The sequence below is a fragment of the Pteronotus mesoamericanus genome, unplaced genomic scaffold, assembly GCF_021234165.1.
Source record: "Pteronotus mesoamericanus isolate MK-2021 breed Mesoamerican mustached bat unplaced genomic scaffold, CSHL_Meso_final contig_20, whole genome shotgun sequence".
Taxonomy (NCBI): Eukaryota; Metazoa; Chordata; class Mammalia; order Chiroptera; family Mormoopidae; genus Pteronotus; species Pteronotus mesoamericanus.
The window spans coordinates 80,880,053-80,897,292 of NW_026555085.1; the positions used below are offsets into that span (position 1 = coordinate 80,880,053).

The 17,240-nt window shown below is 35.3% G+C and overlaps 1 protein-coding gene across 1 annotated transcript in view; it reads left to right on the forward strand.

The window, feature by feature from the left end:
* The window catches only part of ENPP1 (ectonucleotide pyrophosphatase/phosphodiesterase 1), a 60,112-nt gene that overhangs the window by 32,944 nt on the left and 9,928 nt on the right, over nucleotides 1-17,240 (forward strand). Inside the window, exons 7-19 of the mRNA XM_054569976.1 lie at nucleotides 181-260; nucleotides 1,881-2,000; nucleotides 3,074-3,183; nucleotides 4,587-4,652; nucleotides 4,945-5,017; nucleotides 7,748-7,856; nucleotides 8,841-8,972; nucleotides 11,227-11,258; nucleotides 12,042-12,169; nucleotides 13,374-13,443; nucleotides 14,494-14,581; nucleotides 15,676-15,848; nucleotides 16,672-16,723. Of these exons, the coding sequence (XP_054425951.1) occupies nucleotides 181-260; nucleotides 1,881-2,000; nucleotides 3,074-3,183; nucleotides 4,587-4,652; nucleotides 4,945-5,017; nucleotides 7,748-7,856; nucleotides 8,841-8,972; nucleotides 11,227-11,258; nucleotides 12,042-12,169; nucleotides 13,374-13,443; nucleotides 14,494-14,581; nucleotides 15,676-15,848; nucleotides 16,672-16,723 (1,233 nt within the window). The remainder of the gene's footprint in view (nucleotides 1-180; nucleotides 261-1,880; nucleotides 2,001-3,073; nucleotides 3,184-4,586; nucleotides 4,653-4,944; nucleotides 5,018-7,747; nucleotides 7,857-8,840; nucleotides 8,973-11,226; nucleotides 11,259-12,041; nucleotides 12,170-13,373; nucleotides 13,444-14,493; nucleotides 14,582-15,675; nucleotides 15,849-16,671; nucleotides 16,724-17,240) is intronic.

Here is a 17,240-nt window from a genome sequence, read left to right on the forward strand (position 1 = left end):
CTGTAATATTAAAATTGAATTCAAAATTTTGCTTTATAATTCCCCCTGAGTTTATATATGATTATAAACCCCTCCTGAGTTATTTTTTATATGCTTTAGACTGCTGTAGCAGCAAAGCTAAATGAGGTAAACAGATCATCAGTTGTATTTAATAACAATCTTTAATTTTTTCCTTTGCAGAAAACTGTGGGACGTATGCTAAAAACATGAGACCAGTATATCCAACCAAAACTTTCCCTAATCACTACAGCATTGTCACAGTAAGCTCCGTATTTCAACTTTTATACGTTCACAGAAGTGAGATGTAAATGTAGAATTTTTTGAGAGATGAATTAGATATCAGATCAGAAAAAAGTAACTTCTTTCCCAATGCATAGTTAAGCCAGCAAACCTAGATTCTGGGCTTTGCTGTGCTGCTACCTACCTTGGAAAGGTCATTTGATCTTCTGAGTTTCAATTTTCTCCTCCGTGAAAGGAGGTGACTAATGAGCTCAATAAATGATTTCTTGGTTTCCTTTTAGTTCTGAGATCTCTGATGTTCATACTCTATTTTTTCCCTCTAGTTTTATAGCGCGCTCTCTTTGAGCCCCCAAACTGTCACGCTCCTGGGTCCTCGGCTTGTCTTTCCAGTCGTCTCGGTGTGTGAGTCGGAGCCAGTCCCTCCGCCTCACTCTGGATAGGATTACTGCCCTGTTTTTGTTGCAAAGTTTCCAGATTTAATTTGAATCCAGAAAAAAGAGGGGAATTCATTTGGCCTGGAAGCCAGAAAATTAATAATTTAGCTTGTAGTGATTGATAAAAGCCATTCTCAGACCCAAACAAAAAAAGTTTGTTCTGCAGAAATGCATTACTCGTTATTGTCACCAAGCCCTTATTGTATGAAATGTCAAAGGGACTTATCTAAGAAAGAGAAGATCAAAACTATGAACAGTAAAATGACAACAAACTCTCAACTATCAACAACTGAACCTAAAAACAAAACCAAAAACATACTAAGCAAACAAGTAGAACAGGAACAGAATCACAGAAGTGGAGATCACATGGCAGGTTATTAGCTGGGAGGGGGAGAGGGAGAAAGGGGAAACGGTATAGGGAATAGAAAACATAATTGGCTGCGGCTGGTGTGGCTCAGTGGCTTGAGTGCTGGCCTGTGAACCAATGGGTTGGATTCCCAGTCAGGGCACATGCCTGGGTTGTAGGCCAGGTCCCTAGTATGGGGCATGTGAGAGGCAAACACACACTGATGTTTCTCTCCCTCTCTTCCTCTCTGTCTAAAAATAAATAAATACAATCTTTAAAAAAAAAAAAAGCATTGGTAGGTACAATGGTAGGTACAAAATAGACAGGGGGAGGTTAAGAATAGTATAGGAAATGGAGAAGCCAAAGAACTTACAGTTATGACCCATGGACATGAACTAGGTGGGGGGGATGCTGGAGGGAGGGAGGGAGGGGGTACAAGGTGGAGGTGCAGGGTGGAGGGGGATAAAGGGGAGAAAAAAATGGGACCATTGTATATTTTATAATTAACAAAATATACTTAAGATTTGGAAAAAAAATGCTTTACTCAGCATTGCGAAAAGATAACAAGAGTCCTTTTCTTAAAAGACTCCCCTTTGGGGAGGCTGCCTAGTTATATAGACCTTCATCCATAGTATTGCTATCTTATCATCTCCTGTTCCATAGTTTAAAACACAAATACTACATTCAGTGTTCAATGGTTCGCTGTGTTTTTTGACAAGACCCATTGATTTGTTTTTCCCTCCCTAAACTGTGTTAAGTTCCTTGTAGCTTCAGTGTCTTGTTCCTCTTTGATGAAATTGTTGTGATTTTAACATTAAAACACTTGACACTTGCATAAAACCTGTATTTTATATTTTTAGGGTCTTTATCCAGAATCCCATGGCATAATTGACAATAAAATGTACGATCCAAAAATGAATGCTTCCTTTACACTTAAAAGTAAAGAAAAATTTAATCCTGAGTGGTACAAAGGAGAACCAGTAAGTTGTCTGCTTGTTTTAGCTACTAGAAGAGTTTGTTTTATTTTTCTCATCTGTTTCAATCACTGTAAAACACCAGATTCCCTGACACTCTTATTAACCTACTTCATTTGCTGTGTCTGTGGCCATCCTCCTGTAAGTGGAGGTGAATGCTGATAATCCTAAAGGCGGTTTGTGTCATTGTAAAGTGAGAACAGTCATTTATTTCAAAATTGGGCATGGGTTTACTCTGAACCGTATTTCTTTCTCCTTGATTCTACCTTCTTGCACTAGTAGCATATGGCAGTAGGTGAACAGAAGGTAATATTTTGATCTACACAAAGCTAATTATTTCTGAAGGAGGTACACTTTGACTTCTTTTGTATATGCTAACTTAGAAGATTCTCTGATTGTGATTTCGATGTATCCTTTTTTAATTTTTTTAAATTATAACAATAATTCTGTGGAATCTATTTGGATAATCTTAATCCTTTTAGAAGAAAAAAAGAGCATGATGTTTAATTTACAGGTTATAAATTCAAATTTTAGCTCTGACTTTTAAAGCTCTGTGGCTTTGGGCAAACAATTTCTTTCTGTGCCTTCATTTTCTCATCTCTCTGCTGTGGATAATACTCTCAACTACCTCATAGGCTTATCTGAGGGTTACTTAACTTAATATTGTAGGATGCTTATAGGACTACTATTTGGAGTTGTAATTGCAATAATAAATGCTTAATAAATGTTAGGTATGTAAGTTCAGATACCAATAAGTTGAACATGTATATTTGTGAATTTTTCTTTTTTCAAGGGGAACCTTTTAAATAGGGGGATGGCTCTAAAAGATATAGTAGCTGCCAACTGACTTATGTCCATATTTTTTAGGTTAAAATAATCTCTAATTATTTACTTTATTTGTGCTGCTGTTCAGAGTCATACGAAGTGATTATTTTTTCATATTACTTCTGGATCTTATTAACCTTAAAAAATTCCTAGCACTTGAGTGGAATGCATTGGTGTTGCACACACACATACTTTCCTAAGACTTAGATGAATATTTGCACAATTTTCTGACTTTCCTTTGTTATCTTCTTCAGATCTGGCTCACTGCTAAATATCAAGGCCTAAAGACTGGCACATACTTTTGGCCAGGCTCAGATGTGGAAATCAACGGAACTCTCCCAGACATCTATAAAATATATAACGGGTATGTGTAGATATACTTTTCCCAGCACCCATAGAACAGGTTATGTTTATCTCGGCGCCTCCTTTTTATCAAGTCCAAAATATATTGAGTATATGTTGCTGGAAAAGTGAGAGCTGTCAAAATAACTCTTTTTTTCAAAGAGTTTTAAATGGATGGTATAGCAAAACAAGTTTTTTTCCCCCCTCTATAGCTTTTCTAGAAAGCATTGGTATCCTTTTGGGATTTGCATTGAGATCTTTGGGCAGGAAAGAAAAATGAAGTCATGGTGAAAGTAGAGATCTCAGAGTAGAGGCACAGCCCATTTTAACTCCAGGCAAAGGAAGAGCTAGGAGAGGGAGACGAAAGCATGAAGGAGGACAAGGGCAGGAATGACTCTGGTGTCGGGAAATGTTACTTAGAAGAAGATGCTGATGGCAACTCTGGATTTGTATTTCCAAATGACTTCAACAAATATGCCATCTAATGTGAGAAACTGATTAGAATAACCTCACTGTGATATTAAAAATCCATGACGTATTGAAAGAAAAAAGAAACTTTTTGGGGGGAGGAAGATTCCCTGTGGGTAATTTTAGTGAGACCACCAAAATAATTTTATTTATTTTACACTTAGGAAATTTCTGTCACAAAGTCAATACAACAGAAAATAAATTCTAGACAAAAATTGCATAGTGATTTTCTTTGGTGATCTTATGCTACTGCTAATTCTTTATGGTTCCCTTGAGCACAGTACAATGCCTCTCCCCACCTCATTATTTGCCTTTATGGTCATTCCATGGATGGTAATTGAGATTTGATTGTCATGCTTTATAGTAGGCATGGGGGAATCCAAAGGTTAGTGATATGCTTCTCTGGGTTCTCAAAGTCTAATAGAGAACGCAACTTACTATACTTGAGGTTGGGCAGACACTTGAGCTTGGGCTCTCTGATGGAGTTTTGTAAACAAAGTCCAGTGCCCAGAGGAAGGTGTAATTAATTCTGCTGAGGAAATGTTGCCTCTTTCCCACTTTTACTGAGTCTTCAGTAAGGCTCTTCATGAGGTACCCTTTGAAGAGTGTATTGACACACGGGTTTTTCACATGGTAGCAATTGCTGTTCTCCCGTGGAGGAAAAATATTCTCAAGTAGACTATGGGAAGCAAATTTTTAAGCCCAACAGCAACTTTCATATGTGTGAAACTCAACTTTTGTTCCTGTGTTTGGAAAACAAATTCAAGCTTCCAAACAAAGCTCTTACATGGCTTCAAAAACATCCTTGATCCATGAGATTATTTGTCTTTCTTAATGCAATGTAAAAAAACCCCTAAAACTTATAAAAAAAACTTTTAAAAAATCTATAAAAATGTTATATTTTAAACTGAAACAATTGTCCCAGATTTGTTTCATTGTGTTTATTCTTAACTTTAGTTCAGTACCATTTGAAGAAAGAATTTTAGCTGTTCTTAAATGGCTACAGCTTCCAAAAGATGAAAGGTATGTATTGTAAATTCTCCTTCGTTTTATAGAAATTACACAATATTTTAAAATAGACCACAAGGAAACTTTGGTATTGGCTATGAGATTTTATATCCAAATGAACTCTTTAGTGAGCTCTTACAGTCACATTTTCAAGAATTTGAAACCTGTAAGTTATTTCCTCAGCAATTTTAGAAATGTTACCCCAGTGTTGTGTAATTTTTGTTCGCTATAGCTTGTTGAATTATTCTTTCCATTCTGTTTTACAATGTGTTCATAAAATATTACATTTTGATACTGTTTGATTTAGACCACACTTTTACACTCTGTATTTAGAAGAACCAGATTCTTCAGGTCATGCCTATGGACCAGTCAGCAGTGAAGTAAGTACATTCTATTAGTGGTTCCTTCATTAAACCTGATAACAGCTAACTGAACCTTGATTTGAAGCAGGTTTCTAGATAGTTCTATAAGATTTTATGATTCCTGGAAAGAGTATTACATATACTTTTACTAAACCAAAGAATGCACTTTAATCAAAGTAAGAGTTGGAAGGATAGTATTGTTATGTTTTCACAGTGCTAAAGTGAACTGATGATGAATTAAATCCAATATTTTCAGTCCCAAAGCCTTTATCCACACCAAGTCCCCCAACATTGGCCCCAAACTAACTACCCTTTGAAGATTTTGTAATCGGGTAAGACTCCAGTTTTTTAGGAAAATGGAGGATAATATGTCAAATAGCAGAAGCAGCACCCTATGAACTCCCCGCCTTAGGAAACGTATCTCTGACCATCTGAGACCGTGCTTACAGCAGAGCCCGGCCCTCAAAGCATGGGCGATTTTATCAAAAGTAGAGAGAACTTCAAATAGTCATTGTTTTATTGAGTGGTTATTAGGGGATGAGAGATAGGGAAACTGTTTGTGGTCTAAGGCTCTCAATGTACATCTTTTTTTGACCTGACACCCTCTTGGGAACCAAGCCCACCCCTGGCTATGTTTGCAATTGCTGCAGTGCTTTAAAGCCTCAAATACTGCTCTGGGTTTCTGTGTGGCCTTATCATTTTGTACCATGAGCATAGGGAACATTTGGGTGGAAAATGATATGAGCTTCTTTCCTTATGTCTCCAGGTTGACTTTCCTTATGATTTACATTTTATCTGTGACCTGCAATATGAAACGAAACAGTAAATAAGGATCTGCAAAAATATTGGTCATGTTGAAAGAAAGATATATTGCCAGGATCCCTAATCTCAGAATTCTTCTCTAATTATCCCCTCTCTTCCCCCTCCCCCCACCATTTCCAAGAAATATGCCAGGAGAACATGCTCTTCTTTAATAACTAGAGCTTCACTCCCAAATTCTCATCAGTTCTCCTGCCCAGGCAGCCCAGACTGGAGAGTTTGTATACCTCAAGGACTCCTTAGCATAGGGCTCCCGCAGCTGGGCCTGGGCTGTCTGCTGTGGGCCCTGGGTCTGAGGGAGCTACGTACCCTAAATGCTTACTTCAGCAACAGCACGAGGAAGTAAGAAAAAGCATGCTTATTTTTTTTCACTTGCATGTAAAGCAGCTGCCTAAACCATCTTTCCCCTGGTTTCCCTTCCCCTGGCTCAACCCTAGATTTGCCCTGCTAGAGAGTAGGTTCCCAATGGGTAACTTCTCATCAGGTAAAAAGAAGGTAGGAGACAGGAAAGGTGACCCTCACCTGGGTCACATTTACCCTTTGTATACTTTCCAGCAAAGTTCATCTCTAGCAGCTCCAGTGTAGGGAAGGAGTAACCCCACGTGCCTTTGCTTTGATCCTGTTCTTTAACTAAGCAGAAATGTTCCTTCTTAGAGGCAGGATGAGGAAGATGTGTGGGCAACAATGTGGCCATATCAGACTTGGGCAGAGGGAACAGTTTCTTGTAGCCTTTATCTTGGTTTGAACAATTGGCTAGATGCTAGTGGAATTTTCACTCTTTCACTAGTCACTGACACTGTATTCCAGCTCTAGGTCAGTTTGGCTCCAAAGAAGTCTAAGGATTATTTTGTAATTACAGACTATGCAAGTTTTAAAATCAGTGCTGCCTCTTCCAGTTCACAGAAGATTTTGCAAGTTACTTGTTTTTCTGACTCATCTTTATTCAAGGTTGAGCCCATTGCTTTGGAATCATCTCCATCAACTTGTAAACGCTCTTTAACTCTGCTGTTACTGGCACATCAAAACACAGTTTATCTTAATACTTGACAATTCCAATTCATATTGCTTAGATAACTTTGAGTGAATGAAAGACCATATTGAAAAGGCATGTTTCAAAAAACAGTAAAATACACTGACTATAAATAAAGATTAGACTGATTTGAAACATTATAGAACACACACACAAGACTGCATAAAAGGTGTCCTCAGGTGGTTTTGTAAAAATAGAAGAAAAGAGAAAAGCTAAAAGCAGTTTGCCAAAACCATTTGCCTGTTCTTGTGATATTCACATACAAAATACATGCAGTTTATAAGGAAATAATGGGTTATATTTCTAAGAGTTCTTATTTTAAAAATTAAGTACATAGAAGTATTTCATGAATAATTTTAACATTTTTGAAAATGAGGAAACATTGCATTTATGCAATAAACATTTAGATAATCAGAAAGAACAAGGAGAAATTGTAGAAAATGAAGTAATAGTTAAGAATACATTTATTTCTGGCCAAAACTATGAATTGGGTTCATATTGCTTCAGCCTAAACTGAGCCTGGCCTAATGAGTTAACATTATGAACTGAGGGAAGGAGAGCTAATCAGTGGAGCTAATGCCATTTCGAAGTCTTATAATTAAGTACGTGTGGAATTTGGGCCCTTTGGCTGTTAATGGTCAGCAGTTTTTCATGCCCTTCCTGTGTTACCTGACTTGTCTTAGGCTAATGTGAATCAGTTCATCATAGTATTTGCATCCACTGAACTCCTTCTTTCCTTCTTTCTTTTCTTTCCTCTTTCCTCCCTTCTTCCTCCCTCCCTCCCTTCCTTCCTTCCTTTATTCCTTCCTTCCTTCTTTCCTTCCTTCCACAAAGATAGTTTTATATAGGAAAAGCCATTACTGTGGAATGCAACACATAAGATTGGTTCTCTTTCTTAGGTCATCAAAGCACTGCAGAGGGTTGACAACATGGTTGGCATGCTGATGGATGGTCTCAAAGAGCTGAATTTGCATCGATGCCTGAACCTCATCCTCATTTCAGATCATGGTAATCGGAATTTGTATCATTTACGCGTCGAATTAAATGGTGCCCTACCCCACCCAAATTTACTTGATCAATTATTGTTTCATTATTTTCTCTGATTGTTATAGTTGATTCTTTTTTAAAAAACATACTTTCTCATTGGAAGTCTTTAGGTAAATATATTAAATATAAAGTACAAATGAAACAATTCATAGAAATCTAAGAGCCTATCAATCAAAATGCCCTCTCCTGTTTTGGGGAAGGCTTACACCAAGGATTTGGATAGTTAAATTTTTTTTTTGTTTTAATACTAAATTTTGGCAAATCTGTTCTAACAATTTTAGATTTAATTTGAACAGATTATTATGTGTCTTTTCTATTTCTTTTTTAGCATGATAAGTCTGACTTAGGAGGCAGTATATATTAGTTTTGGCAATATTTTAACCTCACTTTTACTGTGATCTTTATAACACATGCTTCTATATAGTCTTGGGACTATGGATGTGGTGTGTATACAAGAAAATAGAAGACAAGTTCTTTTTATTGTTTGTTTTTTTTTCTTGTTTTGTTTATGGCTTCAGAAATAATTACTGAAAATTGTTTCTAGAAACAGTCCTAAAAAGTCATATCCTAGAGAAACTCTATTTCTGGAATGAGAATAAGAATATTATATTCCCAGTTTATATCCTTGGCGATTTTAGGAAAATCACTAGGTTTTCATATTTAGCTTAGAAATGTGATATTCCTCCTCACTTGCATAAAGATATTATAATACATAAGTAAGAAGAAATGTTAAACTGATACTGGATACAGAAAAAAGAAGAGTTTTTTTTTTTAAGGGAAGTTGTAGATACAGCTGAAATTCTGTGTCTTACCTATTAGATATACAGCTAGCATGAACACTGGGTACATTTATTGAATTAAATTCTAGAAGTGAAAGAAATTTTGTTCTACATGTTAAATTTTTTATTTGAGTTGTAACATGTTTGGGATTTGTTTTTAACCTAGGCATGGAACAAGGCAGTTGTAAGAAATACGTATATCTGAATAAATATCTGGGGGATGTTAAAAATATTAAAGTTGTATATGGACCTGCAGCTCGACTGAGACCCTCCAATGTCCCAGATAAATACTATTCATGTAAGTATAGATCTGTGCTAACTTTGAATATGATTATACTTAGAATATATTCCTCTAAATCATTATATTTCTAAACTAAAGGGAAATGATCAAAGTTAATTTCCTTTTGATGATTAAATCTCTCCAGTGCAGATCTTCTGCACCCAAAGGGACTGGATGTGAGAACACGTCTGACCACTTATCCATTGGGTATTCATGGCTAAGAAGATTACTCAATGAGCTTAGTACGATTTCATGTCGTGTTGTGTGTTTTGCTTATATTAGGTTTCTCTTGTACAAAAAAAAAACTAAAAAACTTAAGAGAAAAGTTCAGCTACGTTTATTCAACTTTAATTAATGATACTCGATTAAAGTAATTTACCGAGGTAATAGAGTAATATTATGTGGAGGAATTCTGGCAGAGATGATTAATTTTATACGCAATTGATTTCTGTCCTCAAAAATGACTTTCTTAAACCATTTCAAAAAGCAGTAAGAATGTATTTTGTAAACAGAAGAAGAAATTTTACAAAATATTTTAAAAATGATTGTTTATTTGCAAGTCAAGCCTGTTTCATAGTTGTTTGTACCTCTGTAATACCCCTCTTTTCTGTTTGTACAAGTCATAAAATCTTACTGTTATAGGTAGGAAAATTCACAACAGTAAGGCTATCAATTTTTCTAAAATAAGAAGATAATCTTCTTCAAGAATTTGTATGTATACCCCTCTTTTTGATCACCATTCTTGGTAACTTTCAGTTACTCAGGGCAATTATGTTTATCTTTTCATTAAAGTTAACTTTAAAGTACCAAGAGAAAAAGCTTTTCTGACAGTTATCAAAATTGCATTAGGTTCGGGCACCACAGTGCTATGTTTCTGTTGAATAGAAAGTACTGTTGAATATCCATGAATAAAAAATAGATTTTGCTGCAGCCAAATGGTTATGCAAACATGTTAATATAGTAACCCAAAGCACAGACTCTTATCTACACAACAGCTTTTAATTAGTGCTGTATTTGACTTTGTATAATGTGCTCCTGTATATAAACCCCCATCTTTGGCCCAAGCTTTCAGGAAAAAAATCTTTCGTTTTAATTTTTTAATTCAGTTTTGTATTTATTTATATTTAGATACTTGTGTTTTGTTTATTGTATTTTGCATACAGATATCATTATTGTTTTCTAGAGTTACACTTTTAACACATAAGCATAAATAAAAGAATTAAAATCATTTTTATAGATACAGAATTAGTACTACTCATATATAATGCACATCCTTATTTTCCCCTCAAATTTGGGCAAAAAAGTGCACATTATACATGACAAAATGTGGTATTTTTAAATACATGAAAGTTAATACACACTAGTTATTAAACCTCTTATGAAAACTATAGAGGAAATGCCAGGCACCAGAAATGTTTAGCAGGGGATGGTTAAGCTTCAGCCATACCCTTGGCTCAGTTAGGCCCCCAAGTTTCTCAGATTAAAGCAAAATCTATATCTATATCTACTTATCTATATGTATACATAAAAATATACATACATTCTATATTCTTTTATCTGGATAATTTTCTCAAACTTACATAAAGTCTAACACAAAGTACACTAAGCAGTTAACTGTGGGCTTGCTATGCAAATGCTGTTCCCAAACTATTCCGCTTGTCCTCTCTTCTGCGTTCCCCTGTATACCTCTTATTATGAAATTCTGGAATCATCAGTGAATATCAAGGTATATAAAGTACAAAGGAGCAGTTTCCCACCATAAACTCCCCTAATTCACAACTCAGTTTCTCTCTTCAGAGATGTGCACTGTTAAGTTTAGACTGTGTCTCCTCAGTGTTTTCTATGTGTAAATAAAACACACCCATTTTTATTTTGATGTATGAGTATTTGGATGCATGAACAGATAGATGGGTGGATGAATGGATGGATAGATGGATATATAGGTAGTTGAAAAGACGGTCAGATGGATGAATGGATGTGTAGACAATGGACAGGCAGCTGGATAGATGGTCAGATGGACAGATGGATGGATAGGTGGTGTTCTGTAACCTGCCTTTTCATTTAACAGTATGACATTATTGCACAGACTTGGCATGGGGATTCCTAAACATTTATGTTATTCCTGTCAGTGACTAATATATAATTACTTAAATTTAACCTGCTTTGGTATTTAAATATATGGTTTGAGTCTGATAGTTTATATTTTTCTCTTATTTTTATTTCTAATTGTAGCATACCGTCAACTATTATTTTTTATCTTTATCCCCTTCAGTTAATTATGAAGGCATTGCCAGAAATCTTTCTGTGAGTATCATTATTTTTCTATTATCTGATTACTGCTGGTTTTGTGTAATATACTTGTATATTTAGAGAAGGTTCAGTGCTTGTTCTTGGGATTATAGGATTAGAATTTTTGAGTATCTGGGCCAGCATTTAAATACTTTGTAGTTTTTAAAGATCTTTAAGGACATGTCCCAATGACCTAGGTTTGAAAGTTTTTAAGAATTTGTTTATTGATGTTGTTAACTTTATGTGACAGTACAAGAAATTATTGAAAGTAATAGAAGGAAAATACACTATAGCTATACTCCCCTAAACACTGTTAACACTACAATATATTTTTTACTGGTCTTTTTTAATGCCTGTTTTTTAAATAAGCTTTTGTCCTAGTCAGATAGCTGAGCTATCTGTGTGTTTTTTTTTTAACTTGATAGCAAATTTTCACTTTTGGAAAAAATTCTTACAATTGTAGTTGCATGAGTGTTTGAAAACAAGATCATCATCAGTAGTACCTCAAATATAATCTTGCGACACACTCTAAGCACCCTGGGACAGCTATGCAGTCGTTATGACTTCATACAGAAATATGAATATTCAATAGCTAGGAGTATTCTACTTGTACATTATACAACTAGTAAGAACTCTGGTGTTTTTCCATGTGTATGCAGGTGTTTTTCCATTGGGCATGCAGGTAAAATGTTTGTTAGAAAAAAAAAAATTGTATGGAGTTACAATGCACTTTCCAAAGAAGTTTACACTTAAGGAAATATGCAAGTAATGTTTTCTCTTTGCCTCCTACAATTTCAGTGCCGAGAGCCAAACCAGCACTTCAAACCTTACCTAAAACAGTTCTTACCCAAACGATTACACTTTGCTAAAAGTGACAGGATTGAGCCCTTGACATTCTATTTGGACCCTCAGTGGCAACTTGCATTGTAAGTTCCAATAACCTCCCAGGTAAACTTAGCTGATCTATTAGTAGTTCAAGGTAGCCATTGAGTCCTCTCCAACAATGTTGTTGTATGAAAGCTGCACAAATACGATCCTCTGTACTCTATCCTAGGGTTTCTCACCCTTGGCCTCTTGTCATTTTGGATCAGATAATTCTTCATTGTGGGAAGCTGTCTTGTGTATTGTGGAATGTTTGACAGCGTTCCTGGCTTCTACTCTCTACATGAAAAAGTACTCATTCTATAGTTTTAACAACCAAAATGTCACCAGACGTTGCCGAAGTCCCCTGGCAAGGGGGAGGGGAGAATCACCCACTGCTAAGAACCACTGCTCCATCCCCTCACATCCATAGTGATTATTTCTCATGCTCCGGATTTGTATTACCACTTGCCGTTGTATCTCTTTGCACATTTCAATTTTGCCTAATAATATCATTGGTCCAGCAAATAATTGGCAAAAGCTCTCTACTTTATAATGTCCAATTACCTTCATCATTATACATAGTTTTTTAAATTCTTGTTATACTAAGCCATCAATACTCAGTTTATTGGTGTGTTCAGAAAATTATTTGAATAATTAATGTAGTTAACATCTCAAAACTTGATCATGAACGCTATTGATGGTTGCCAGGAAGCCAAGCATGATGAATAGCCCTGCCAAGCCAAACCTTAGCAGTAAACCAGAATTCAGTCCACAGAATTGCACTGTCTCTGCTTCATTAGTGAGCTGTGCTTTTGGTGCTGGGATAAATATGAGAGAGAGAGGACTGTTCTTACCCACGTGGGAAAACCAATATTTAGTGAACATCTACTATGTTTCAGGCATTTCTTGAGGTTAAACCATTTAATTTTTACGAACAACCCAACATGGCAAAATTAAAACCAAGAGGAGAGAATTAAATTTCCAGAGTCAAAGCTAACTACTATCTCAATCAGGATTCAAAACCAGTTCTGCTTCAATGATAGTGTTTTTATTTTTTTCCCTTTATACCATATTGCTTATAGTTGATTTGCCTACAAAAATAAAAAAATAAAGGTGGCTCCTTAATACTTTTCAAAGCCAGATGATTTTATTCACTGTTTCTTGGTCTAACAGGACTTACTTATTTTTTATTAATGAAAATAATGCATGGCTACCTGTATTTCTTTATTACTAGATTTTCATTAATTCTTATTATGTAAAAATTAGGAATCCTTCAGAAAGGAAAGATTGTGGAAGTGGATTTCATGGCTCTGACAACATATTTTCAAGTATGCAAGTGAGTAAACCTCTTAGTTTTTAAAAATAATAGTTATATATGAAGAAAAACTGATGCATAAACTTTTACTCTTAAAAACATATACATTATATGTCTTGAATTAAAAGTAATGGAAACATATACTTTCGTATAGCTGTTTTCCTTTGGGCATTAAATAAAGTAATAAAATTTTGTTAAACTGTTGTATTCATATTTCATGAACATGTGACAGGTACTTCCTACTAAATTTCCAATAATTATTTTATATATACTGTGCTCCATTAAGAATATATATTGCTTCACAGTAAATGAAAGACAGTTTTTTATTTTATTTTTTTAAACGTTTATTTATTTTTAGAGAGAGGGGAAGAGAGGGAGAAAGAGAGGGAGAGAAACATCTAAGTGTGGTTTCCTTTCACATGCCCCCTACTGGGGACCTGGCCCGCAACCCAGGCATGTGCCCTGACTGGGAACCGGTGACCCTTAGGTTTGCTGGCCGGTGCTCAATCCGCTGAGCCACACCAGCCAGGGCTAAAAGAATTTTAAATATGTGCATAATAATTATCTAATTTGATCCCTGCTACACTGTGTGAGGTGGGCAGAGTGAGGTTTATATTCCATTTCGTAGGTGAAAAAAGATTTCATTGGAATTCTGTTCTGAATGTCATCCGGAATTATAGTAAAGCTAAGAGAAATATCCCAGATATCCTTAGATTATCTGTTCAGTACTGGTTAAAAAAAACCAGTTCATTGGGCATAGTATTTTTCCTCTTAACATAACCAGCTTATATATGTACAATGTAGAGAAGATAAAATAACTTTAAAAAAATTTATTTGTTTTTTTTTTTCAATTACAGTTGACATTCAATATTATATTAGTTTCAGGTATACAGCATGACACTTAGACATTTATATAACTTATAAAGTGATTCCCCAATAAGTCTATTGACACCTGGCACCATACATAGTTATTACAATATTATTGACTATATTCCTTATGCCGTGCTTTACACTTGACCCACTACATGCATAATGGGAATTTATAAACTACTACTTTTCTGGTCCATCTAGGCCCTCTTTATTGGCTATGGACCTGGATTCAAGCATGGCATTGAAGTTGATTCCTTTGAAAATATTGAAGTCTATAACTTGATGTGTGGTAAGTGTAAATAGGTAACTTTCATCCCTTCTGAAAACAGAGCTGGAATAGGATGATCAAAATAGGTCACTTGATGGATACCTTGTGGAGATGACAAGGAGGCAAGATAGGTGCTTACATTTTCACATTTTTTCTTCCTGACCCAGAGTCATTGAAAATATGTGCCGAACATACCATCCGATTGCTTGTCTGATTCTTCCACTAGGCTGCACACTGGTCAAGTACAACACCCAGAGTGTGGAGGTGTGTACATCCCCAGTAGCTAGTACTCTGACAGGTCCTGGGGCTTAATTATATGACCATTGAATCAGATCAGCAGTAGAAGCCAGGGAAAAGAGTTTGGGGGGGCTCTGAAAGGTAGACAAAACAGGTAGAACTTCTGGTAGCATTAGCAGATGGCAATGTCAAGTTTGTAAAGGTGAAGGCAGACCCATTCTTGGTTTACTCTGTACCTTCTTAATTAGTACTTTATGGGTGTGGTATTACAGCTTAAATATTACTTCCTTTTTCTGATAATGATACTGGGCATTTGCAAAACCTGAAATATGTCCTAAAGATAATTCTTTTAATGGGGGCTGATCATCAATGAGTTTATAGATCCTAAAACACTTAAAACAGTGCCTGGCATAAGGTAAGTGCTTTAATATATGTGTTTGCTATAATTATTATTGTTATTGTTATTATGAGTGTGAATCTTAGACATGGACAAAGCTAGTTTGAATACGAGGTCTATTAGGTTAGTAACTTTAAGACCTTGGGCAAAGTGCTCTGATTAGTCATCTACCAAATATTGACAATAATGTATTAAATTGTTTGGAGAATTAGGAAAAGTATATTAGCACAGTGACTGGCATAAAGATACAACCTATGCTAACTATAGTTATTATACACATTAAAATTCAGACATTTTTATAGAGAAGCATGTATCTCAGTATTTCCAGTAAGAATAGCATAGTTGTAAGTACTCTGAAACCCAAAAGAGTTAAGAACTCATATAGATTTGGTTTTGAAAAATAAGAATTGTAGTACAAGCCTGCTATTTATTTGATTTTGAAACTTTTAAGTAACTCTTGACTATTCTTGGAATTATGCAGACTTACTGAATTTGACACCTGCTGCTAATAATGGAACTCATGGAAGTCTAAACCACCTTCTAAAGAATGCCATTTACACCCCAAAGCATCCCAAAGAAGCTCACCCCCTGGCACAGTGCCCCTTCATAAGGACCGCCCCCAGAGAAAACCTTGGCTGCTGGTGTGACCCTTCTGTAAGTATTGCTAAGAAGTTGAGCCTGGTGTGTATGTTTTCATAGCACTATCTGCATAGCATGTGCTGTGGAAATACTTCATGATCAAATTAAAATTTATGAGTGAGAGTAGGAATAATATTTATTTTTAATTCTAGTGACACACGCAGACCTTTTATAATTTATTTTTCCTCTACCTTGTTTTCATATTTTTGCCTCTATTTTTATCACTTAGTCTTGTGACTTGCCTTGCAGGTTGGGAGAAGAGCTGAGTTCTGTTAACCCAGCAGGGAGGGCTTGATTATAAACCAGTCACAATACTCCTCCTCTAAAGTACAACCCTACGTATTTTAAATTTATGAGAAAAATATCATTTTTTTTGGTACAAAATGGATATATGGCACTGTTCTATTTTTCTCCAACCTCAATATATATATATATATATATATATATACTAGTTGTCGTGAAAGGATGAAATATATGACAAGTTATGAACAAAATTGATAGGATCCCTAAAGGTAGAAATTTGGGGAATAGTTGAGTTTATGCTTTTTGTTTTGTTTTAGGGATTTAAAAAGACGATAAGACTAGAGATAGGAATTTTAAAGCGGGGATTATATTCTTATTTTTCATTTGTAATGCAGTTATGCTAACAATTTTGTATTTTTGTATTTGTAATCCCTACCCTTTTATCCTTTCCATCAAAAAATAATTTTGACTTGTACAAAATGGTTTTAAATTTTATCTTTTGTTCTACAATGGAATAGTTAAGCTATAGAAGTTGTTTGTTACAGAAAAAATTCATGCCTGTGATTCCTTAAAAATAGTATTACTAATTTTTTAGATTTTCCCAGTCGTGGACCTTCACACACAGTTGAATCTGACCATGACAGAAGGTAAGGCATGTTTGTTCTTGAGCTTGGAATGTGGAAGTAGGCTTTTTCTCAACAGTGTAAACCACAGAGAATTGGTTTGTGGGCATTTTTGAGAATAGTCAATAAAATAAAAGGAGTAGTGGAGGTCTGCCTGATGAGACATAGAGATCTCTTTGCTCCACAGTCTAGACCGTTGTTCATAAGGAAAGAAGGGATATTTACAGTGGAAATAGCATGCAATATGTTTAGTGGAAGCTGTTTTGAGATTTTGAAGATTTTTTATACGTTTATAATAAATCTGATTTCCATTTAAAAATACCTGTTAAATATCTGTCTCACTGGGTTCTTAGTTAATTACAAGTGAGAGTAAATTGATTGATTTATCAAAAATTATTTCTTCATAACTTCTGAATGAAAATTAAGAATATGCAGACAGCTGATGAAAGTGGTCAGTTGTGATTTGGATGTTCAGGGACACTTCCTTGCAGTCTCTGATCCACTTTGACAGTGTCTTTGGTAGATTAAATTACTTGTCTCA